Source organism: Abramis brama (genome assembly GCF_963993115.1).
Source record: "Abramis brama genome assembly, chromosome: 2".
Lineage (NCBI taxonomy): Eukaryota > Metazoa > Chordata > Actinopteri > Cypriniformes > Leuciscidae > Abramis > Abramis brama.
The window spans coordinates 20,812,187-20,839,468 of record NC_139964.1 but is presented as its reverse complement, the minus strand read 5'-3'; the positions used below and the strand labels follow the sequence as shown (position 1 = coordinate 20,839,468).

Sequence of the window (27,282 nt, the reverse complement as noted above, 5' to 3'; positions counted from 1 at the left end):
GAAACTGCATGTGAATGCAGTCACATTGGTAACCAGCTGTCACTAGTACTTACCAGAGGTGGGTAATCCAGGGGCCAAAGAGTAAAAGTCCTGCCATGTGTTTATTCCACCCATGAACTCAGTCAGCTGATTTCACTAATTAGTTCTCTCTCCTGCTGAATTAGCAAATCCAGGTGATTGGAACAAAATACTGAGGAGGACTTTTACTTTCTGAACCTGGACTTTACACCTCTGCATAGCAATGCCACATGTCAGCCAAGAGCAAAGAAATAAACCAGAACTGGACCTTATTGTAGCCAAAAAACTGTGTATATAAAATATGGAATCATCTCAGCCTTAATAAGCCTGTTAACAAGCAGAATCACTGAAGAAAGAAGAGAACAGAAAAAGAGACGAGCAGAAACACAAGAACTACAGCTGACTTCAGACACAGCCTCAGATGAAATCAACTGAAGAGAAAAGACATTAAATCTGTGAAGATCTCAGCAGAGGAGGATTAAACAACTCCACAAACAGCATTACCAGCTTCACTTATTACTAACCAGACTGACTTCTACAAAAAAGTTTTATTGAGAATTAACAGAGGTTTAACTCTGTTTCATTTGAAGTCACCATAACATTGATTAGTGTTTCCATTAGTTGGGCTCTTAACTCTTATTATATCTTTTGTTTTGTTTTTTGGCCGCTGTGACAGTGTGTTTATCAAACACATTTGCAGCAGCAAAGAAAGCTAAAGTGAAATGAGAACAGGTGATGATGGTTACCTGTTGATGGTTTTATAATCATCATGAAATGGACTGATTCACTGAGGTATTTTAATCTAACAATTATGTTGTTCCACTAATATATTCACATCACAAATCCTGCGTTATTGCAGCATGAGATCCAGCAACATTATAACAGTCAGTTTAAATCTGTAAACAAACATGAAATAAAATAAATATTGGTCTATGCTGACACACACAGATATCAACAATCAGCGTATGAATCTCAACAATGGTAACAATGACAAATTTTTATATGAACAGATTAATTCAGAACATCACTGAAAAGCTTCTAATTCACAACAAAAAACAGCAAAAAATAAAAGCAAATACTTAGAATCAAACAAAATTATAGGACAATTCAGCTGCAGAATTTATTCATGTTGCAATGCATGCTGGGAGTTTTGTACTATGCTGGTACCCAGCATGCATTGCAGCAGGGTACTTTTGATTGTCACCATTGTTGAGATTCATACGCTGATTGTTGATGTCTGTGTGTGTCATATTAAAATGACGTTTTTGTGTTCATGTTTATTAAAGTCTTCTAACTTATTGTTATAGTATTGCTGGATCTCATGCTGTAGTAACACAGGGTTTGTGATGTGAATATATTAGTGGAACAACATAATTGTTAGATTAAAATACCTCAGTGAATCAGTCCATTTCATGATGATTATAAAACCATCAACAGGTAACCATCATCACCTGATCTCATTTCACTTTAACGTTCTTTGCTGCTGACTGGGACAGCAACTGTGGGAAAATGTGGGGTGGGATCGAACTTAAGAAAATAAACCAAGTGTGAAAACAGCCTAAATGAGCACATGTTGATTAATTACAAATAAAATGGTTTCTTGACATAAAAATAAATGAGGGTATTTGTTCACATACAAGAAATCCATAATGAAGTTGAAACTTTCAATGGCTTCTTTTTTTGCTAAAGGGAAAAAAAAGTATTTGGTGGTTTTAGTTCAGGTCAGCTCTTTCCCTTCTAAAGGGAACATAAAACATTGAATTATAGTCATTTAAATGAAAAAGTAATAAAGATTTTCACACTTGAACTAGTTAACCCTGGGTCATTCGAAACCCTGGGTAAACAGAATCCTGGGTTATCTTGTTTTATGTTTCACACTGCTCATAATTTACCTGGGGATAACAATTAATCCTGGGTATTCATTCGCTGGTGTTTTACACTGTAGCCTAAATTTATAAACCCTGGGTTAATGTTCTTATTTGCATATTTGCTGTGTCATTGTCATTGATTTGACAAATGCAGAACATGACTTCATTTTGTATATTGCCAACTACACTACAATTGTTTTTTCTAAATGGACTTTTCAGGCTATAAAGGCAATACGTTTTTTTCACTGCAAGGACATGGTTTAATGTGAATGTTTATCATTAACTGTTATGTTTTTGGTGTCATTTGAAATGTCTCAAAGTGAGTGGTACAGATATCTCATATCCAGATAGATAAAATAAAAGGAAATAAGGTTTATAGAAGTTAAGAAGAGAAAACTGGTTAAGCCATTTGAGGGTGGTCTCCCCCATCCCCCATGTCACCTGGTCAAAGAGGATAAATGAAGGTGTGCTCCCTGGCTCTAGCTCTCTTCTTTGCTGGACATGGATTGAATAGGCTCTCTCTCTCTCTCTCTCTCTCTCTCTCTCTCTCTCTCTCTCTCTCTCTCTCTCAGATTATTTGGTGTAACCAATGTATAACCATGTTCTAGATATTTGAATTGATTGTGGAATTGATCTCTGATATCTGAACTATTAAATTGTGATTATTCTAACTGATTTTGACATTGTTCATTTAGTGGTTAAAAGGAATAGTCAAACATGGAGTCAGATGAATTAACGAGTAAATATATGATTAATATATTGCATTTAATCAAAAAATACTTTGCCTCGAGAAAAGGACAGTAACACGTTAAGACCTTCCACGCTGGTCGGACGCCGGACTTTGGGCAGATTTAGCACAAGCTTACAAAGTGGTAACCTCGGCAACGTGATCTCGCAACACAGGCGAGCAACGTACATTCCAGCAAAGTATTGGGATTTTAAAATCAACACGAGGTTTGAACATCTTCTCTTTCTTCCGCCGCTATGGTAAGTAAACTTTTTCTGCCCTTTATAGAAGTGTTGAAGAAATGTTTGCATTGTTTACGGGTCGGAATTAAAGCCCTTTGTTTAGAAACGTGATGCGGCAGCCAGATGAAGAATGAAAAACCTTGTGTATTAGATTTTAAAGATCTCCTTGTTTGCCTACACAACAAGAAATTTAACCTAAATTGAATTAACCAGTAAATTATTAATTATTTTCTGGTAGCCTACTCGATGAAGAGCAGTAAATTAGAGCCGAAAGTTTTTCAAACCAGCCGCATGTTTTCTCCATTGTTGTATTGGCTTTGTTTAAACACTAGCAACACGTGATGAGAATGAGCAAACAACAGAAAGAAAAATCTAAGTTTGTAAACGATCGAAAAACACGTGATTTTATAAATAAAAAGGCAGATCAATGCATTGTTTTATGAAAAGAAAATTTTGGGAAAACAGGATGATATTATTTACAGGCTAAAACTCAAATATCAAGGCTAATGCTAAATGTTATTATCCATGTTGCTTTCAAAACGCTCAAGGCTAAAGCTAAATGCTATTGTCAATGCTAAGCCATGCTGCGCCCAGGGCTAATGCTAAATGCTATTGTCCATGTTGCTTTCAAAACGCTCAAGGCTAACGTTAATGCTAAATGCTAAAGCCATGCTGCGTCCAAAACGCTTAACCCCTGTTTTGTGTCACTGGCTGACTGGTAGGCCCAAAAGCCACATTGAAAACATTAATATCCTATACTAAACCTAAACTAATCTTGACAAACTCTATATTGCATTTAAAAGCTTAAACTTTAACACAGATGGAATTAAATTAAGTAATTCAATTTAATTTGGCTTATTTAAGTTCCTCTGAAAAGTAAACCTCTAAAGCAGTGGTTCCCAAACCTGTCCTGAAGGACCCCCAACACTGCACGTTTTCTTTGTCTCCCTAATCAAACACACTTGATTCAACTCATCAGCTCATTAACCCATGTGATAATGAGCTGATGAGTTGAATCAGGTGTGTTTGATTAGGGAGACAAAGAAAACGTGCAGTGTTGGGGGTCCTTCAGGACAGGTTTGGGAACCACTGCTCTAAAGTATTTGATATGCTATCTAGTCAAAAATTCGGGAAAATTAGCAAAGTTTTGCATGGTTATCACTGTTAGGTGGTTGGGGATATGGCGAGACTGTAAAAACGATGGCAGAGTAATCTCTAAAATATATCCAACACACGGAAAATTCGTTCTCAGAAGGAGACGAGGAAGTAAAACACAAGCGATACTTGATTGACAGGAGCGGTTAAATGTGGCGAGTCTGTAAAAACGATGGCAGAATAAACTCTAAACCATTGTAACACGCTGGAGTAATACAAGTATAAAAAGGCAGCAAGACTTGATTGACATGAGCGGTTAAATGTGGCGGGTCTGTAAAAACGATGGCAGAATAAACTCTAAAACATTGTAACACGCTGGAGTAATACAAGTATAAAAAGGTGCCGTTGTAACTAGCTATGATCGCATGCATCCTGATTTTGACCGTAAAGCTGTTCAAATATTTGAGGATACTATTCTGAGCAAACTAACAGGAAACCATCAATAATTCTGTGAATTGTGCTTAACACATTGTGCACATAGAACACAATTTGGTCGTTTGTGCTACAACATGCACATAGGCTTATTTAAAGTTTATTCTTTAAACACAGGATTACTTTACTGTAAGTGTATTTGAAACACTTAAGCAAAGGTGATATAGATGTTCTATTCTATTGCTTTGCTGTGGGTGTATTTGGAACACTTAGGTAAAGGTTGTAGATGTTGTATTCTAGGCCATGTACCCTGTGTAAACTGAATTAAACACGTGTGTCTATGCTGAATTTGGTGATTATAATGTGATTCACAATGAATTTGAAAATCAGAAACAGTGAACGCATCTCATTAATCCTGAAACAAAAACCTTTTCATATTTAAAGGCCATGTTGCAGGTTTTTTTTTTTTTTTTTTTTTTTATATAACCTTGTATGAAAATACCATATGAAAAGTAAATGCAGGATTAAAAATTGTTTTGCAAGACATAAGGGCACAAATTTAATAGAAAACGTGACCGTTTCCTTGACCATGTTGAAAAAACGCTTTTTTTCCACCAACGCGTCATTTGACGTCACATGAGGTAGTCGTTTGGCTCTGCGTTCGCGCTCAGTGCAGAGATAGGTTGGTATTCAGTTGGAGCGCAGGAGCGGTCATGATTCAGTGTGTTTTCTGTGCTTATTGTATTTCAATAAATCATCGTCGTGGTAAATGATTGTGAATTATGGCCTGTCAGGACATCGAGTCCACAGGTTTCCGAATAAGAAAAAGGACGGTGCGATCTTCCGTGCCAGTGTGCGTTTTGTGCCGGGTAAGAGACGGGACTTCACTTCTGCTTCTGCTTTGGAAAACGCGGTAGTGTGTAGCGTTCACTATAATCGAATGATTATAATCCCGGCGATATGTGCACACTGTCCCGGCTCCTTCATCGGGTCGCCCGGTCCGCCATCAGCATGTGGTTCGGCCGCCAGCGGGAAACATGACGCTCACGGATCCGTCAGAGATCACTTATTGTACATATTTTTTACAAAATGTGCCATGTCTTAATTTAATTAATTAACATATCCTACATAAACTTGTAATGTAATGCATTTATGTGTTTGTTATTAGTCTGCAGCCGACACTATTATTATTATTATTATTATAAATATAATATATTATGTTCTATAATTCATTTTCAATCTGTACAAACCGACTTTAATGTTTGTGTTGGCTGTTTCTACATATAAAGTTTTTGTACAGTAAGACAGTTGTGATTGTGATCATTTTTTTTATTTATCGTCACCAAATGGGTCAATTCAAAGCCTTTATAAAGTCCCTCTTCCTCTGGAAACTGTCTTCTAATGGCTGACACACACAACACATGCAGGTATGGGTCTAAGTACTAGCTTTGCTATTGCCTGATACATGATGATAATAATCTGTACAGTACTGTGATCTGAGCATAGTGTTGTACACAGGGCAGGACTTAGGGTGGTGGGGGCCCCTGGGCTTGAGTCACTTTCGGGCCCTACCTTCTATACATTACTTTAAATCAGGGTTTCTCAAACTCGGTCCTGGAGGGCCACTGTCCTGCACAGTTTAGCTCCAACCCTGATCAAACACACCTGAGCAAGCTGATCAATGTCTTCAGGATCACTAGAAACTCACAGCTAGGTGTGTTTGATCAGGGTTGGAGCTAAACCGTGCAGGACAGTGGCCCTCCAGGACCGAGTTTGAGAAACCCTGCTTTAAATAGAACAAAATGATACATACACAAGCTATGTATTAGAGCTACACAATTCTGGATAAACTGAGAATAAAAATAGAGATCACGATTCTGAACAAACAACTAAACAAAATAACATAATTTATGTTAATTACTGAAGTCTATTAAAAATGTTTAATTAATCTGAATTATAAAAAAATAAAAAAAACTTGGGTTTGAATGAATGATTCAATTCCTCAATCAAATGCACTTGTTTCAATAGATGAATCAGCATTTTTGAACGAATCTCCTGAATGAACGATTCAATGACAAATGTTTTTTAAAAGTCATTTGTCGTCATCTGGTGGCATAACAATATAATCGATCCAATCGTTATTTGAAGTGCAAAGCTACTTTCAAAAGGTGACTGGTACCATAGACAGTGTTACATGTTAAAAAAACGTAATAATTTATTTATATGACCACCGATTGAAGCTTGAAAAAGTTTTTTTCCAATAAATAAATAATGATTAAAAAAGTTCAAAGTGATCATAAGTTTATTGCAATGCACAAATGTCTTGGTCAGAATGAGAATAAAACACTTATTTACCTGGAAAACATATGTTTTGATCGTGGCATTTCTTTGAGATTTAGAATCCAGTATTCCTATAGGCTAATTATTGTTTCTTTTATGAATTTAATAAAGAACTCTGTCTCGTATTCTGTCCAAACGATAGGCTACTTTTGTGTCCATTCGTTTTTCCTTTTTTAACCCGTAATTGAAAAACGAAAAATGAACGGTTGTTGTCTTTTTAAAACGCAAAGTTGAACACCAACATTTTAATTTGAACTGGCTACACCAACTGCTGCGCAAAAAAGTAAATATCGACGAATTTTCAGATTTTTGTTTGACTTTTTGCCCCTTTATTAAACATTTAAAATATTCACAAATTAATATGGAAAACATGTCGATTTTACTGGTTTTCAAAGGCCAAATTAGAACCTGGAATTGATGTTTTTCCCGCAGTGCTGAATGAGAAGAGCCATTAATATTATTAATAAACTATTGCTTTGGCTAAAATCGCAACTCCATCTCCGCTAAGCAGATGCGCTTTTAGAGAGAAATGCACATTTCATACGGATTAATCAGAAGGTATTAGCTTTCGATTCGAATTTGTTCGTTTTAAAGTGGACATTTCAAGCTTTAGCCTACATAGGCTATATTTTGTTTCAGTTCTCGCGCTCCAGTTTACGGAGATCATGAAAGTGCGTCTGATTGTTTTATTTTATTTTACAAAAGCACAACGTTTTCTTGTTATTGTGAGTTTACACAAATAAAAGTAGTTGGGAATAATGTATTATTATTTTCTGTATGACCAGAAATGATAGAGTATTTTAAGTTGTTTCCACTGTTGATAGGAAAATGCAAGTGTTCGCGGCCGCGCCTCCATGCCATGCAGTGCGCGCTCCACACTCAGTTCCTTTCTTGCATAAAAGCGTCTTCTAAATATAGCCTATTAAATGTTATAATTAAATAATATAAAATTATTATTATTTGCGTAGCTATACATGGACCTCAAACACACCGCGTCTTCTAACTCTGGTGACTGTAAATGCGCAAAAACTGTTTCCATTGCAGTTTTGCGAAATATTCCTTTTTCGAATTGCCTGAAAAACCACCTCATGTGAGCGTAAAACCTCAAGATGACTGACATTTAATTTAGCTAATTAAATTACATTTTTCATTGCAGGGCAAGGCCAGGTAACAATGCTAGACCAATCAACAAACTTTAAATGAAAAATTAAATGACTGACATATTATTGAAAAAATCAAACGTAAACGGGCGGGGCCCCCTATTGGGCGGGGCCCATGGGCTTGAGCCCAGTCAAGCCCAATGGTAAGTCCGGCCTTGGTTGTACATATCGTCGGCTAACGTGAATGCATCTATAAGCTAACACTGTTCTCTCGCCCTGTTCTCCTCACACCACAACTCACCGTTGTTCTGTCTAACCCTGGCCTGTCCTGCTCACTTGGCTTCATATCAGGCTCATAATTATATGATATCATCATATATCAATTATATATGAATTATATATATATCATACGAGTAAACATTTAGGCTACAATTCCCCCAGCTTTCCGATCTGTCATTGCGATCCATTGCTTTCCTATTGTTTACTTTGACCGCTCTACCTCATGTTACGTCACTTCAGGTTCGGCGGTTTAAGCGATTTTCAAATGCGGAAGTAAAAATTTCTCACAAAAACGACTCCAGAAGCCTAATTAGCGTTTTATAAGTATATGTTTATATTTAAATCTAGTTCCTACATTATTTTTCTATACATTGGCTTACTGTGTACTCTAACCTGCAACATGGGCTTTAAGGCGTCAGAGAACGCAGTAACTCTGAACTTTGAACAAAAATCATAAATTCTTACATTTGATTTTATTCTGAACGACTCTGAGATTTGTTTTTCCCAAATAGATTAACAGATCCGTATATTACCACAAGGTTGCGTCAGAGATTAGCGACTGCTAATAACTGATATCAGGAAGTGTGCGGGCTACTTGGATGAGAGGATGGGCTAGTCCGACTAGAATCAGCAAGATGCTGGTTGGTCAACCTAGCTTGGACGCTTCCGATGACTTCTGTTCTAATTTAATGTTACTTTAGATAAGTGTACGGGAACAATCACGGGCTTGGCTAATCCAAAGCTATTAAAGAGAAAGTAAAGTTGATCCACTGGCGTCTTTAATGGTGGCCAAAACCTACTAAAGTAAAACGATTGAACAGAGGTGGGAAATCCAGGGGCCAATGAGTAGAAGTCCTGCCATATGTTTATTCCACCCATGAACTCAGTCATCTGATTTCACTAATTAGTTCTCTCTCCTGCTGAATTAGCAAATCCAGGTGATTGGAACAAAATACTGAGGAGGACTTTTACTTTCTGAACCTGGACTTTACTCCTCTGCATAGCAATGCCACATGTCAGCCAAGAGCAAAGAAATAAACCAGAACTGGACCTTATCGTAGCCAAAAAATCTGTGTATATTAAATATGGAGTAATTTCAGCCACAGCCTCAGATGAAATCAACTGAAGATAAAAGAAGACATTAAATCTGTGAAGATCTCAGCAGAGGAGGATTAAACAACTCCACAAACTGCATTACCAGCTTCACTTATTACTAATCAGACTGACTTTATTTCTGTCAGACGTCTACAAAAGTTTTATTGAGAATTAACAGAGGTTTAACTCTAATGTGTTTCATTTGAAGTCACCATAACAGTGATTAGTGTTTCCATTAGTTGGGCTCTTAACTCGTATTATATCTTTTGTCTTCTTTGGCAGCTGTGGCAGTGTGTTTGTCAAACACATTTGCAGCAGCAAAGAAAGCTAAAGTGAAATGAGGGTTTCCTGTTGATGGATTTATAATCATCATGAAATGACCTGAATCACTGAGGTTTTTTAATCTAACGATTATGTTGTCACATTAATATTTTTTTCACAACACAAACCCTGTGTTACTGCAGTATGTGATCCAGCAATATTATAACAATAAGTTAGAAGACTTTATCAAACATGAACACGAAAAAGTCAGTTTAATATGACACACACAGATATCAACAATCAGCGTATGAATCTCAACAATGGTGACAATCAAAAGTACCTTGCTGCAATGCATGCTGGGTACCAGCATAGTACAACACTCCTAGCATGCATTGCAACATAAATAAAAAAGCTGAATTGTCCTATAATTTTGTTTGAGTCTAAATATTTGCTTTTATTTCTTGCCGTTGTTTTTGTTGTGAATTAGTAGCTTTTCAGTGATGTTCTGAATTAATCTGTTTATCTAAATATTTGTGATTGTCACCATTGTTGAGATTCATACGCTGATTGTTGATATCTGTGTGTGTCAACATAGACCAACTTTTAATTTCATGTTTGTTAAAAGACTTAAACCGATTTATATATTGCTGGATCTCATGCTGCAGTAACACAGGGTTTGTGATGTGAATATATTAGTGGAACAACATAATTGTTAAATTAAAATACCTCAGTGAATCAGGTTATTTCACGATGATTATAAAACCATCAACAGGTAACCATCATCACCTGATCTCATTTCACTTTAGCTTTCTTTGGTGCTGCAAATGTGTTTGACAAACACACTGTCACAACAGCCAAAAAAAACCACAATATGTAATTAAGAGTTTAGAGCCCAACTAATGGAAACACTAATCACTGATATGGTGACTTCAAATGAAACGCGTTAGAGTTAAACCTCTGTTAATTCTCAATAAGATCTTCTGTAGACGTCTGACAGAAATAAAGTCAGTCTGGTTAGTAATAAGTAAAGCTGGTAATGCTGTTTGTGGAGTTGTTTAATCCTTCTCTGCTGAGATCTTCACAGATTTAATGTCTTCTTTTCTCTTCAGTTGATTTCATCTGAGGCTGTGGCTGAAATTACTATTTTTTGTCTACGATAAGGTCCAGTTCTGGTTTATTTCTTTGCTCTTGGCTGACATGTGGCATTGCTATGCAGAGGTGTAAAGTCCAGGTTCAGAAAGTAAAAGTCCTCCTCAGTATTTTGTTCCAGTCACCTGGATTTGCTAATTCAGACAGGAGAGAGAACTAATTAGTGAAATCAGCTGACTGAGTTCATGGGTGGAATAAACACATGGCAGGACTTCTGCTCATTGGCCCCTGGATTTCCCACCTCTGCGATTGAATTAAGTTCCTGAAGGGCATCCAAGGGGGCTATTGAATATATCTTTGATTGTTGCACGTGGGAATTACGGCAAAATCCTAGATATTTAGCCAATTGCCTCAGCTTCTGATCTTCGGGGCTGACCACTTGTGCCGGAGACCTGGGTAAGGAAGTCGAAGCGATATAGTTTCCTGATCTAAGCGGGTAAAATATAAATTAAAGAGTAAATAGAATAATCAAACGTCAAAATGTCCATTTAAAAAGACTAAATGAGAAGAAAAGGTATTTGAAACCTAGCAAAGAGAAAAGAGAAACAGCAAATGTACATCTTATCAGCCCTGAGCCAAAAGCCTTTTTATATTCAAATGTATTGACATGAGAACAAGTAGAGATTTGACCATGCGTTTTGTTGTTCCAGATACTCTTCAGAGTCCAAAAACAATATAATTTGACTTGTATTGTTAAAGAATATAAGTATATTATAACTTGAATTATAAATATAGCTGCGAGCTATCAGATAAGTAATATTCTCTGTCTTGTCACTTTTTTTTAGTTCATTCCTAATTCCATAGGAATTCATTGAAAACGCTCGCTCTGCTCTGCACCATTATTCATGTCAGTGTGGACGAACATATTTTACTTTCATTTTTAAGTTAGCGATTCAAAAGCCCCCAACGGTGTCACACGTTGATTAACCGGTGTTAAAATATTCTCACCGTCACATACCTAGTATATTTTTATATAGATACAATAGGCCTACCTGATTTTGAACACAAGAGGGCAGTATAGCACTATGAATGACATAATGTATTTATTTTTGGACTAAAAAAACATTCTGGATGTTTTTAAACTTAAACAATTATTAAATTGAAAAAAAAAAAAGAATAAAATGGGTTTAGTTCTGATATTTGTATAATTTTATATAGAATTTTTAGAATATATGAGGCTTTTAGTGTTTCCTTTTTTGACATTAGTCCCTTGCCATAGCAAAACTGTTTGAGATATTTATTATCTGTTTACAATTTAGCATCTTTAATGTATTTTCATCATGTTGAAAAAGTTTGGTCAGAATAAAATAAACCACTTAAGAGGAGTGGGTAAAAATTCAGAGGCTGATTTTGCAAAGAAATCAACATTCAAACCAAAATATCTGACTTCCTGATGCTCGGAGCTAATGACTGTAAATTAGAAAACTGTCCGACTCGATGAGACCAATATGCGTACTGATTTTTGTGACTGTACATAAAATTAACCCCCCCCCCCACTTTTGTCAAAAGCATTTAGAAAGTGACACACTTCCTGCTGCCAGTTGGTGGCGCTATAACTTTGACTCACAATAGTTACATACAAGTGATCGGCCTCTTACCACGAATACACTGCTGAAGTTTCATCAAGATCAGTTAATGTATGCAGAAGTTATAACACTTCGTTTTTATCTTTTCTCGCCATAAATTCGTTTCCTCGCCACGGCCAAACCGTTCGAGATATCAAAAATCCGTCCGCAATTTAGCATCCTCACCTTTATGCTGACTGAGTTTGGTGGCAATTAAAAGAATTGCCTAGGAGGATTATTTCAAATTCCAGAGCAAGCGTTCTCCAAACAACCCATAATAGCCGACTTCCTGTTGGGCTGGCGTAAAACTTGACCGAGGGAAAGTTGTTCGGCCCGATGAGATCTATACATGTACTGAGTTTCATATTAATTCACGCAAGCGTGTTTGATCTATGGACCAAGTTTTCAGACCCTGTTCAAGGGTGAAAAATCCCCCCCACCCCTCACACACACAGAGACAGAGAGAGAGAGAGAAAATTCTCCAGAAAAATCCACATTCAAACCAAAATATCTGACTTCCTGTTGGTCGGAGCTAATGACTGAAAATTAGAAAGTTGTCCGGCTTGATGAGAACAATATACATACCAAGTTTTGTTGCTGTAGATGAATCTAACCCCCCACTTTGGTCAAAAAGTGGCGCTACTGAGCCATTCCACCACACCCGTTTCTGAAACTTTACACATGTCTACTGGCTAATAAATGTGATGTATCTGTCGAGTTTCATCCAATTTCAAGCATGCTAAGAGTCTCAAAAGCATCAAAAAAGAATATTAAAGTTCGATGCGTTGCCATGGCAACAGTATCTAAGATATCAATAATCCTTTCACAGGTCTACATCTGCCGTGTGTCTACATTATACACATAAAGTTTGAAGCAAATCGGGTAAAAATAAGAGAGTGATTTCAAAGCATTTTGAAAGTGACAAACTTCCTGCAGCCAGTTGGTGGCGCTATAACTTTGACTCACAATAGTCACATCCATGTGATCGGCCTCTTACAACGAACACACTGCGGAAGTTTCATTAAGATCAGTTAACCCTTAAAGACCGATACGGCCGCCCGCGGCATAAAATAACTATTGTTCTAAAATGTTTAATAACTTTTGAGTCGCTAATCCAATCTGTATGCTTTAAAATGCACCGTAAAGATGAGATTCTCAGCTTTATATCATGCTTGTCTCTATTAGTCATTCAGTGGCTCCGTAGTGCCGGTGATTGCGTCATCAAAATCTGAAGCAGTGATTCGTCAAGGAAACACGTGGTTTCTTTCTCTGAGCCAAACAGGAACGATTGTTGATGCTTAGTCCCACCCCCATGCCCAGATTCGTCCAAACGGTCATCAACTCAACCAATAAACATAGTGATTGGTGTTTTTAACAACCAATCTCGTTTCTTTATACATTTTAACAAACGCAATGCATTGAAAACTACGCATGAAAACTAACGTATGCAAAGTTTTTGACCATAGCGCAAAACACGAAAGAGCATAAAACACGAAAGAGCACAAAACGCGAAAGAGCATGAGTATGTCAAAAAAACAGCAGTACAAATCGGAGGATGTGTTAGAATTGATTTTTTTAAACGAGTCGTTAGATGATGACCTGGTGGTTGAACCTTCCGATTCAGAAAATTGTTTGAATCATTTGCACTGCTTATTTATCTATTTGTATTTAGTTTGTGAAGATTATTTGTACTATTTGTTCATTAGCACTCAGTATATTACCCTCAATGAACCATTTCTTCATTTGCACTGTTTATTTCTTTTTGTATTTAGTTTGTAAAGATTATTTAAACCATTTGTTCATTTACACTCTGTAGGCTATATTGTATTGTTAGTATTTATATTGCACAGTTGTCACTACTTGTTATATTGTTTGCATTTGTTGTTCATATTCAAATTATAATATAATTTTCTGAAGAAAAATGTTTGCTTCAGTGTTCTGTTGTAATATAACAACTTTTCTATTTACTTTACTTCCTGAACTTATTTGGACACATCTACATTGTCAGTAAATGTAATACACCTGTTTTTACTCAAAAACGCCTAGAATAATATTATAATAAATGGCTATAACTTGCTGAGGGATTGTTGCATGTAGACAAAATTTCATCTGGAAGTCTAAAACAACCAAGTCTAACTTTCTAAAGGAAAAAAACAAAACTTCAGGAAGTTCTGTTTGAGTTCACACTGAAAACACCACATTTTTTGCTGCCGTTTTTCTTAAAATCCTGTTAATTTCATAAATTCTCTGACAAAAGAAATGTAAAACTGTGACTTTAAATGAGCTAGATGGAAACTTTAGGCTCTCCTGTTTAAAATGATATATGGCACTTGATGCTTGCTGCTAGAATGGGCTAGAAAAACAAAGAAAAGTACAGGTGAGTCAGGTGCCCCAAAAATGTTCTAGGTCTTTAAGGGTTAATGTATGCAGAAGTTATAAGCTCTCGATTTACTGGTCAATCTACGTTCCTACCCTCACCTATGGTCATGAGCTGTGGGTCATGACCGAAAGGACAAGATCCCGGATACAAGTGGCTGAAATGAGCTTTCTCCGCAGGGTGGCTGGGCGATCCCTTAGAGATAGGGTGAGAAGCTCGGTTACTCGGGAGGGGCTCAGAGTAGAGCCGCTGCTCCTCCACATCGAGAGGGGTCAGCTGAGGTGGCTCGGGCATCTTTTCCGGATGCCTCCTGGACGCCTTCCCGGGAAGGTGTTCAGGGCATGTCCCACCGGGAGGAGACCCCGGGAAGACCTAGGACACGCTGGAGGGACTATGTCTCCCGGCTGGCCTGGGAACGCCTCGGTGTCCCCCCGGAAGAGCTGGAGGAAGTGTCTAGGGAGAGTCTGGGCATCCCTGTTTAGACTGCTGCCCCCGCGACCCGGTCCCGGATAAGCGGAAGAAGATGGATGGATGGATGAAAAAAAATATATATAAAAAAAATCCTTCCGGAAACAATAGGGCCTTCGCCCTTTCAGGGCTTGAGCCCTAATAAACATTATATTACACTCGCCGAGCAGGACAATAATTGGAGAAGTGTGACTTTCGTCATTAAAAATTGAATTTCTGAAACAGAATTTCATTTGTGTGCTACCCAGTGCCAAAAAAGGGGAGGGGTATGCCTTTATTTTTCACCGTTAGAAAACACGACTAGAATTGTGGCACAGGTAATAGCAAACCAAATTGTGCAACAACTAAAATGTAATCTAATCAGAGAAGTAAATTTATGAGGAGGGTGAAATGAAGTAAACTTATGAGGAGGGTGTGAAATGCTAAACAGCAGACAAGAAGTACCACAGTTTTTTGCACTAACTAAAATGGGTGAATGACACCATAAACAGCAATTGCTAACCAGACAACCCACAGATCTGGCTGTAATGAGAGAAAGCAATGAGCATTGCACATGCATCGGACTGAAGGCTGAACTGAAAAAGCAGCTTCAGGTGTCACAACTAGTGATGGGCATTCCGGCTCTTTTTCGTGAGCCGGCTCATTTGACTCGGCTCACTGAAAAGAGCCGGCTCTTTTTGACTCACAAACGGCTCTTTAAAAAATATATGTTTTAACTCGCTGAAAGTCCACCACACAACTGTGCAACGTGAATATTCACATTTTTAATTGTCCATAACAACCCAAAAACTAGCCTGCTTGCCTTGCACATCTAATTAATGGGCAAAGTTATGACTGACTATTTTTCTTACCTTCTTTTTTTACTTTTTAATGTGGATATTATTGAGCTTGTAGAAGTTTAGCTCTTGCGTTCTTCTGAACATCTTGGGCTGCAATTGCCCGATGTCATTTCTGAGTCATATCAGACCATAATCTGTCTCTCTTTTAAATGCATATTCCACAGTGGTAGTAGGCTACGATTGGCTGTTTTAAAATATAATTAATATCGAAAAAAAATAACAAAATAACCCAGGCGGTCTCATCTAAGATAAGTTTAGGCCTCCTCCAATAGTACTGACAGCTGGGCATAGCTTGCAGGTTTGCTTAGTGGCAAACTTTTTTCATTTGATTGGTTCAACCGCCACCCGCCCGAATTTAATTAAAATATTATTTTTCGTCACGTCATCCGCCTGATCCGCGGTTTATCCGCATCTCTAGTGTGTGTGTGTGAGTTTGCTCGGCCCTCCCTCATGCAGTTTAATTGGTTGACATCGCGTGTATGATTGACAGGAACAGAATGTGAGGCTGATCAGACAGTCGAAACAAATGTGTGTGCGCCTTTAGGCCTATATAATTATGTTTTTGTTGGTTTTTTAATTAGTCAATTATTTTAAATGCATTTAAAATCATTCAATATTTCATTATTAGCCTACATAATGATTTAATTTCTATAGGCTATATTTTTAAAAATAGAGTCGGCTCTTCAGATATGCGAGCCGGCTCCCGTCGTTCACCTACAAGAGCCGGCTCTTAGATCCGGCTCATTCGCGAACGACCCATCACTAGTCACAACACACTGAAACAACAGCAACAATTCAGACTTGGTCAGTGAAACTCGGTTTCATGTGACATCTGGAATTAAAATTGCAACTGACAATGGAACAAGTAAAAGAATTCCACACGTCTGAATTGAATGTTTTTGAAATATTGGAATTATCTGTGGTTCGCTCTCCTCTGTTTTCTGTCTCAGGCTTACTTCTGCAAATTCCTCAGAAGATGGATGCCAGGAGGGGCAGGAGCCCACCTGGAGCAAATCCAGGACAGCGGAATTGTTAGAACATAACCTGAGACTCGGGAGATGGGTGAAAAGAAATTAGAAAAGGCCTTTTCACACATCACACTATTACATTACTGCATAAATATGGCCTCCCAGTTTAGAACTGGATCGAAATTTGCAACACAATTGTTATAGATTAGATTCCACCCCTCTCCTAGACATGAACACTGAACACACACCTCCATCACTATACCCTCACAGCATCATCACCTGGAGTAGACAGAGTCTATCCAGGCTGAACACTACACATCATACGAAGATGTGTCATCTTCACACTAACAGATCCAGATAGCTTCACACACACAGGATGGAGCTGATCTCATGATCGTGGTCTAACAGAGACACAGAGAATAGCATACGCTATTCACAACAAACTGCCAACTAATGTAACGCACATGGACAACTGAATGGCTACAGTCACAAATCAAGGCAAATTCTAAGGCAGACCTGCCATTCAATTTCAAACTCTATGATTTGTTAGTGGGAGTTGGAAAATCAGAGGGCCCCTGATTTCTCAGCATACCTACTAATAACAGAAACATAATTAAAATGGATAAACCTGAAGTGTGACCGCTTCAATCAATTTACAATTCAACTCTGTCATCAACTGTGACTTAGCCAGATTAATACACACACACTCTCTCACAGACACACAAACACACACAAACACTTTCTGTCACAGACACAGATAAACACAAACACACACACACACACACACACACACACACACACACACTCTCTCTCAGACAAAAACACACTCTGACATTCTAAAAAACACTCTCACACAAACACACAAAACCATTGATTGGTTTACACCGACCTCTTGCTGCATTTCTGAAACCTATTTTGATTTCTGCATTTTTTCCTTTGAGTAATTCAGAAAACATTTCTGAAACTTATTTTGATTTTTGCATTTCCTTTGAATAATTCAGAAAAACATTTCTGAAACTTATTTTGATTTCTGCTTTTCCTTTGAATAATTTTTAATTTCTGAAACTTATTTTGATCATTTCCTTTGAGTAGTTCATAAAAAAAATTCTGAAACTTATTTTGATTTCTGCATATTTATATATTGTCCATTTTACTTGCAACAATGTTTTTGAACATCAATTCAATTGAATCTCTATGTTTGGTTACACCAAAATTTTGCTGACACTCTTCATGAAATGTTGTTGTAACCTAGCACTGGTTGTTTTGTTAGAATGCCATTTATTTAAATGTTTCTAGAAACAGGGCAAGAGCTTGTAGGATCTTCCTTTGTCCTTCCTTGACCCTCTATAGGAGTATTATTGGCGTGGTAATTAAAAATCAGGTAATTAATGAGACCAAATGTACCACTCACATTTGCTGACATGAGCATGGTATTTTACATTGAACATGACATGATTTTGCTTTATTGCATTATGCGTTCCTATGCATTTCCTTACGACTGCAATTTCATATGTGCTCAATCGTGAAGCGTATATTTAAGATGCTTTTCAGGTGTCTCACACAAAGCGGTGTGGATCAAAGGAGAATCCCTTCATCCACTGAGGTCTGCCCAGACCACCGTACCGCTGGAGGTGACAGGGTTGGTCAAGAAGGGTCAGATCATCATCGTGGAGAAGGTGCCAGGGAAGCGGAAGTTTCTCCATGAAGGAATGACACGTCAACTGGTCACAAAAGGTCCAGATTGACTCTATGAACTTTGCTCACATCACAGGATTACAGGAAGAGAACCTGAACGCATTCATCCAGCTGGACTCAGGCTACATACACCTGGTGAGAACAGGTGTTCTGCAGGTGAACACAGCCCACATTCTACAGATGCCAACATTGCAAAGACAATTTTTGTGCTACATCTTCAAGGATTATAACAAACGTCTTACTGTGACCCTGTAAGTGTTCCTCAGAATGTGACCCACGGGATCAAGGAGGGAAATCTGTAAGCCTGAAAATACTGGTTGAGGCCTGGTCTAATGAGACAAAAGGGCCCTGCTGGCTAATTAACATTTGACCTCCCCCATACAACCTCACTTCCTCTCAGAAACAACTAAGAACTCACACAAGGACATGGTTTAATGTGAATGTTTATCATTGACTGTTATGTTTTTGGTGTCATTTGAAATGTCTCAAAGTGAGTGGTACAGATATCTCATATCCAGATAGATAAAATAAGGTTTATTGAAGTTTAGAGAAAACTGGTTCAGAGATAAGGCCACCCCCCTTTTGTTTCGATAGAAGCCATTTGAGGGTGGTCTCCCTCATCCCCCATGTCACCTGGTCAAGGAGGATAAAACAAGGTGTTCGGGCTCTCTCTGGTCTCTTTTTGGCTGGACAGGAATTGAATAGGTGGTCTCTCTCTCTCTCTCTCTCTCTCTCTCTCTCTCTTTCTATCTATCTCAGGTACAAGCTGGGTAAGATTATTTTGTGTAACCAATGTATAACCATGTTCTAGATATTTGAATTGATTGTGGAATTGATCTCTGATATCTGAAATATTAAATTGTTACATGTGATTATTCTAACTGATTTTGACATTGTTCATTTAATGGTTAAAAGGAATAGTCAAACATTCGCTTACTTTTAGTGAGGCACAGATATTATTAAAACCTTTCATTTATGGAGTCAGATGAAATAACGAGAGAATACATAACTAAATGTATTGCATTTAATCAAAAAATACTTTGCCTCGAGAAAAGGACAGTAACACGTTAAGTCCTTCCGCGCTGCTCGGATGCCTGCTTTGGGCCGATTTAGCGTGAGCTTTACAACTGCAATCTGTGGTTAGCACTGCAAAAGCGGTGAGGTTTCATAACCTGTGTAAAAAGCAGTGCTAACCCCACTTCTGAAGTAATTGTAGTTCTAGTTACAAGTGTCAAACAATCCTCTACCTGGGGTTAAAAACAGGGTTTAGAGCGAAGATAACCCGGGGTTAAGCACAGTGTGAAAAGTGCTACAGAAAGGCTCTGAACTCAGTCAGTCTTACTTTCAGGGGCTTTTTCCATTTTAACAGTCAGATTAAAGAGTGTACAGTCAGACTTCTTCTCAACAGGTCTGGCGTAGTACAGCGTCAGAACCTGAAAAGAGCAGCACGTCTCATATTAGATATTCAAACGCTTTAATCTTGCTGTTGACCGTATAAACGCTCATAGACACTCACTGAGAGAGTGGCTGTTCCAGTTCCTCTAGCCGTCACATTGAAGTCCTTGTTGATCACCAACTGTTGAGTGAACGCAGATATTATCAGAATAATCAAATCCATGATAGTAGAGATACCTGAAGGTTTCATTGACCAAACACAACACTTAGACAATTAATTTGACATAGACAATTAAAAATGACATAAACAAAAAAATCTCCCATAATACAACAAAAATCTATTGAAAAATTGAGCAGGAACCATTTGAACAATCTTGATTTTCTCCTCACCTTGTCTGACCGTGTAAGATGCACATTGTCTCTTTTAATGGTCCATTTGACAGGTTTGCTTCTTCCTGCCACTGACAGCTCCACGTCCAGATTGAAGTTTTGTTGGTCCTTCACCTGTGTGCGATACTCTGCCACGGCCTGGAACACCATGATGGTCGCCTGAAAAGTGCAGAACAGCATTCAAAGACAAGTTCTGCATCTGTTTATCACAGTCAGATGATGAGAAGTTAGTGTACCTGTGTGGTACCAGATCCACCATAATGAGACCGTTGTGAACGCAGCCAGTAAACTGCCTCTCCAGCTTTATCAAAGTCTTTGGCCTTCACAAGTGCCAGCACAGCATAGGCCGTCGCCTCCATCGAGTGATGATGCTGTCCAGCGACAGTCCAGGACCTACCGGCTGATTCAAACACAAAACGGGGATAAAAAAACAGGTGTGGAGATGAAGCTGGAGTGTGAAGGGAAATCTGTTACTCTGCTGCACATATGCTGATCCAGACCATCGAGCTTGATGCTTTGGCTTATTTATGAACTATTTGTGTTGCTGTTCCCACTCTATTCATTCTACGGTTATTGACACCAACAGGCAGCGATCATTACACCACAAAACTTACTTAATTCTTTCAGAATTTCCACTCTGGTTTATTTTATTGTTCCATGTTATATGAAGCACAACACATTTGATGACTTGTTGGTGTGACTGACCTTCTCCTTGGGTGGAATGTTTCATCAAGATCTCTTTATTGAGTTTGTCAGCATTAGCCATGGCGTAGGACGTCAACGCAACAGCGTAAGGATTGGTCAGTTGTGGAAGTCGACCTTCTAAGAATGCAACAGCCTTCCTTAAACTTTCAGCCAGACTCTATAAATTGTGTGTAAGATGTTAAAATCAACAAGAAAAGTGTTTTATGTTTTTGGTAAACAAAACAGTGTAAGAGGTCAAAATAAAAAAATCAACTGTTAATTTACCATTTATAGTTTTTAAAACAGTGGAAGAGCTGTACTTACACCAACTGATCCATTACAGCTCTCTCTGGCCTCTTGCATGGCAATCACAACAAAGGCTGTCAGAGAGGCATCAGCATCTTTATTTTGTACATCACCCTGAAATAAAGCACAAATAAACAGTATTGCAGTATAAACTAGAATGTACATTTCCTGAAGAAAATGTGAAGTGGTGCTTGCAGTGGCAAAACTCGCCACTCAGTTGCTAGGGTGTTGTACATGATTGCATACGAGCCAACAACCATGTCTGTACGATGTTGTGGAGCTGAAATATGGCTTCTATATGTTGAAATATGGTTGCTAGGTGGCTCTAAACGGTTGTTAGGGTGTGAATACACAGTTACCATGGTGATATTTACAGATTATTTTCCAACCGAAACTAATGAGCCAACCCCCATCTCTATACAATATTCTGATGCAGAGATGTAGGTCTTGTAAAATGGTTGCTAGGGTACTCTGTTTGGTTGCTATGGAGTTGCTAGGAAGCTGCAAATGATGAAACTCCAAAGGCTTCTTGTCACTATGAATGATATAAACCAACTCCCATGCCTCTGTGACATAAAGAATGGAAGATATCCCTCTTTGGATTTTGGTTGCTAGGGTACTCTATTTGGTTGCTGGGGAGTGGCTTGGCAGCTGGCAATCATGAAACTCCAAGGCTTCTTGTCACTATGAATTATATATACCAACTCCCATGCCTCTGCGGCATTCAGAATGGAAGATATGCCTCTTTGGATTTTGGTTGCTAGGGTACTCTGTTTGGTTGCTAGGGGGTGGCTTGTCAGCTGTCAATGTAACTAATAAACAGTATAAACAGTATGTTGCAGTAAAAAAAAAAAAAAAAAAAAACATGCTTTCATAATAAATCTGCAAATGTAGCCCTTTCTACTAGGGTTATTAATCAGTGGTCACCAAACATGCATGAGTTTAAACTATTATAAGATAGCAATATAAATTGCATAACTAATGTATATTATTGCAATTATTACAAAAATGTTAGCAGTGTTTTATAATAAATAGTAATATTAATTATAATTTTATTTGGGGTTGGATGCAACAGTTTTCCCCCCATAAAACAAACATTTTATTAACATTAACATTTATTAACAATATATATATATATATATATATATATATATATATATATATATATATATATATATTTTTTTTTTTTTTTTTTTTTTTTTTTTTTCTGTAATGGAAAAAAAAAAATGTATGGGCAAAAAGACAAGTAAAATATGATCAGGTGATTTTGTGTAACTGTTGATCTAGTGGCCTGAACCTCTGATCTCATCCAGTGTCTATTTTTTTAATATATGGTAATGTGTTGATTTTTATTTTTGATTATAGTTGCCCTGTGATTCTACAGCATGAGATCCAGCAGTGTTATGGTAACTGGCTATTACAAAGAAATGTAAAGATTCACAAAACATTGAGCTTATGCATTATTCAGACACACAGGCATAAAGAATCAGCACATGAATCTTAACAATGATGACAATCAACAAAAATCTTCTTGCCGCAATGCATGCTGGGTTAGCCTAGAAATCTAGACGCACCCTAGCGGCAGCACATTTTATTTTGCAGCCAGTGTCGTCTGCACAGCAAAACCCCCAGTGTTAAATCAACACTGCTCAGAGCACATATGGTCCCACTCTACAGAGTGTTCAAATTAACACTGAAGCAGTGTTGAAGTTAATGAGATAATTAAGTGATTAATTAAGTGATGATTGGCCATTAGTGGTGACACCTGATGATAACAAGCAGACTCACTGAAGGAAAGAGAAACAAGAACAGAAAAAAGAGAAACACAAGAACTACTGACTTCGAGCCATTATTGCACTTATTATTTTACCAGTTTGAATTTATTTCTGTCATACATCTACACACGGTCTTATTTAGATTTAACAGAAGTTTAGATGGTAATGTTTTATGGAATGTTTAGTTTCATGTCACCATTATGGTGGTCAGTGTTTGCTTTAGTTGGGCTGCTCTTGACCCTTTACTTTTGAACATTAGTATTTTTTTGGCTGCTCCAACTCTGTGTTTATAAAGCATATGTGTTGTGGCAAAAGAAACTGTGACTTTGGCTGTGTTTCCTGAAAGCATTGCAAGCCTAATTTGATCGTACAGACCATTTGTTGCAGTTGGTCTGCAATCAAATAAGGCTTAAGATGCTTTTAGAAATGCAGCCCTGGTTATGTTTCGATGATGAAATTACTAGTGACCTGATTCAATGATGGCACCCATCATTATAAACTGATTATCCACATGTTTTATTAATTTTTCACTACAGTAGTTACTCCCAGCAATATTTTAATGATCTGAAAGTTTTAAAATCACACACAGACATCAAGAATCTACATATGAATCTCAACAATGGTGGCAATCAAACAAACGCTTAATGTTGCAGTGCATGATGGGAGCCACCAATCAGAACGCATCACATCATGCATTGCAGCATGAATAAATTATGCAGCTGAATTGTCCTGTAATTTTCATTGTTTTTTCTGTTTGCTTTTATTTTGCTATTGTTTTGTTGTGACTTTAGTAGCTTGTTTTGTGATGTTCAGAGTTGATCTGTTCGTCACTAGTTTGTTTATTGTCACCATTGTTGAGATTCATATGCTGATTCTTGATGTCTGTGTGTTTAAACACAATAACTTCTTTGCACAAAGTATTTTCAAAATTTTTCATATTGCTGTTGTATCTCAAACTGTAGAATCTCAGAGCTACAATCACCAATATTAAAATGAGACATCAAGCATATAGTCAAAGATTTAGACTCTGAATGACATCAGTGAATCAGGTCACTACATGATGATAATGTCATTATCATCAAAAACATATTGTGAGCAGGTCAAGTTTTCTCTTGCAGTAACAAATGTGCTTTATAAACACAATGATGGAACAGTCAGAGAAAAGCTAATATTAACAAAATGAAGAGTCAAGAGCCCAACTAAAGAAAACACTGACCACCATAATGGTAACTTGAAAAGAAAACTTCCATAAAACATTACCGTCTAAACTTCTGTTGAATCTCAAGAACTTTTGTCAATGTATGACAGAAATAAAGTCAAACTGGTAATAATAAATGCAACAATGTGTAATGACTCAAAGTCAGTTGTAGTTCTTGTGTTTCTCTTTTTTCTGTTATTGTTTTTTCTCTTTCCGTCAATGATTCTGCTTATTAACATCAGGTGTCACCACTAATGGCCAATCACTTAATTAATCACTTAATTATCTCATTAACTTCAACACTGCTTCAGTGTTAACTTAATTATCTCATTAACTTCAACACTGCTTCAGGGTTCATTTTAACACTCTGTAGAGTGGGACCATATGTGCTCTGAGCAGTGTTGATTTAACACTGGGGTTTTTACTGTGTAGCAACTCTCCATTGACTTTTCAAGTTGGATAAACCAAACTCTAGTCAGGCCAATCACATCGTGTATAGAGTCAGTGGGCGGGCTTAACATAATGACGTAAATTCCCTGCTACTTGAAACAAAGAAGAGCTGCTGCTGGCGAACAGCGGTCTTTCGAATCGGCTTTGGCTGCGACTCTGGAGGACTTGGAGTTAAGCTTTTCTTTAAGAAAAGAGCAAAGAACGGCACTGAAGTCATTTTAAAAAAGGAAGATGTGTTTGTAGTTTTGCCAACCAGATATGGCAAAAGTTGAATCTATCAACTAGCTCCGCTGTTGGGAAAATGCTCTGGTTGGTTGTAGCGCTGTCCTATTGCGTGCAGAGGGAATTTGAAAGACAGCCATTTATCCCGACCCTCGGATTGAGCCCTACCAATGGTGTGTTCCCAGACCTAACATCTTGATGTGGGTCTGGCTTGCCAGGCTAATGGGTGCCAGCAGAGAACAAAATACATCGATGACTCCCAGCATGCATTGTGCCATGAATAATAGCCTGTTTTGCGATGTTTAGAGTTGATCTGTTTATCTGAATATTTTATTTTTTGTCACCATTGTTGAGATTCATATGCTGATTGTTGATTTCTAAGTTATGCTTTTTTGCTTCGTCACTCAAATCATTCATAACTGATTGCTGTAATAAATATTAATAATACAACACACATTCTACATGGAATTAAACTGAATGAGATCAGTGAGTAAGGCTTGTTTCATAACTATTATCATAATTGTGTCATCATTAGTATTTATAGCCAGCATGACCTGATCATATTACTCTTAGCTTTTATTGTTATAACAAAAGTGCTTTACAATCACACAGTTAAAGCAGCCAAACAAAAACTAATGTTATAAAGTCAAGAGTCAAGAGTACAACTAAAGCGAACACTGATCTCCATCATGGTCACTGCAAATTAAAAAATACAACATCAACATCTAAACCTCAGATTATTCTTATTAAGAACCTTTGGAGTAGTCTGACAGAAATGAAATCAAACTGGTTAGTAATATTTGAAGAGGGTAATGCTGTTTGTTTTGAGTTGTCTGAGTTGTTCAATCATTGATTTTGAAGTTAATGACTTTTTGCTTCAAAACCATTTTCATTTTCATAGTCTCTGCTTGAAAGATGTCAAAACGGACTTGATTCACCGGTATATGAATAAAGTAAGATTTATTCTATTTATTTAAGATTTATTTAAGATCATGTTGTACATAAAGCAAGATTGATTTGTTGTTTCAATGTTGATTCAATGTAAAATAAGTGATTTAATTTAAGTTGAATAAATATCGATTTTATGTCCATCTTGATCTATTTTTTATCTTTGAAATAAAATTATTTTAAGGTTGCAAACCTGATGAAAAATATTAAACTTAAAGAAGTTTAAACCTTGATTAAATGTTTATTCATTGTTGGTCTGCTATCAGGGACATTCAACTTACCACCATCTCTCCATGATATACAGCAGTGTCCTCTTTAAAGGAGCCGTCTGGCAGTTGTTTGTGGAGAACCAGCCACTTGAGGGCGCTGCAGATCACATCTTCTTTTATAGCAGCAAAGTTAATGGCCATGGCGAAGACTTTGGCCACATACGCTGTCAGCCTTTAACAGACAGAATTGCAAAATATTAACAAATTATTGTTTGTTACAAATAATCATAAAAAACATATAGGATAAAATATGACAGGAGAAACTGGGCATGAAATGAAAATACCATGTGCTGCTCGGCCTGCGTACCCAGGCAGCGTAGGATCCATCTGGTTTACGGAAACCCAGCTGCCGTTGATAACCTTAATGCAAAAATTATTTGTATATTATTTGGTTTTCAATCTTTTTCTTCTTTTATTTCAAATCCTAGTCAGATTCTGTATAACTATTGTATCCTGCTGACCTGTGTTGATATGGTTAATGGCTTCATTACGCTGGTTCATGCCAACAGCCTCCCACTGATTGGTGTTGTCCAGATAATGAGTGGCAATGACAGGTAGAGTCATTTTGATCATGATCTGCTCTCCACATCCACTGGGCTGGACAATAAGGCGACCCATGAAGTCTCCACTGATGGCCTGCTCGATTGTCTGAGAGATCTCTTCACCTGGAAGGAGGAAAGAGGAAATGCGGGTGAGAATTTAGTTTTTATTATCTTTATTAGGATGAGCTGTAATTTATGCATTTATGCAACACTTTCAACACTATGCTGTGACTGGTAGGTTTTTAACTGACAGCACAAATAGTCAGTAGTCTTTTCAGACTTTAACATTCCCCGTAAATAGTGGATCTGTTCAATCCATAACAAAATATTATTTCCAAGACCTATTTTACTGTCCGGAAAATAACATATTTCTAGGTTTTCCGTGACACAAAACTGACGTCATTAAAGGAATTGAAATATAACATGATCTGACTACATTCAGTTTCATGTCTCATATGCAAATAAAGAAAAAAATAATATTAAACATGACTTAACCCTCTGGGGACCAAGGTGTTTTTGGGGCCCTTGAGATGTTCTGACATGCCCTGACATTTGTGCTTTTTTCAGTTATTTATAAACATGTTA

General features: G+C 37.5%; 1 protein-coding gene and 1 pseudogene across 4 annotated transcripts in view; one reads left to right on the top strand and one right to left on the bottom strand.

Moving 5' to 3' along the window:
- The window catches only part of LOC311077822 (complement C3-like), a 515,769-nt pseudogene that overhangs the window by 226,952 nt on the left and 261,535 nt on the right, over positions 1-27,282 (top strand). The window lies entirely within an intron of this gene.
- LOC311077816 (complement C3-like) overlaps positions 1-27,282 on the bottom strand; it is a 277,870-nt gene that overhangs the window by 54,575 nt on the left and 196,013 nt on the right. For 2 of the 3 annotated variants that reach the window (XM_084106445.1, XM_084106446.1), the window contains 10 exons: positions 26,617-26,820; positions 26,440-26,515; positions 26,168-26,327; positions 21,312-21,407; positions 21,009-21,165; positions 20,540-20,703; positions 20,304-20,462; positions 20,035-20,094; positions 19,861-19,951; positions 1,656-1,701 (listed from right to left, as the gene is read on the bottom strand). In XM_084106445.1, the coding sequence (XP_083962571.1) occupies positions 1,656-1,701; positions 19,861-19,951; positions 20,035-20,094; positions 20,304-20,462; positions 20,540-20,703; positions 21,009-21,165; positions 21,312-21,407; positions 26,168-26,327; positions 26,440-26,515; positions 26,617-26,820 (1,213 nt within the window). The remainder of the gene's footprint in view (positions 1-1,655; positions 1,702-19,860; positions 19,952-20,034; positions 20,095-20,303; positions 20,463-20,539; positions 20,704-21,008; positions 21,166-21,311; positions 21,408-26,167; positions 26,328-26,439; positions 26,516-26,616; positions 26,821-27,282) is intronic. The other variant, XR_014605002.1, reaches the window with a different exon arrangement.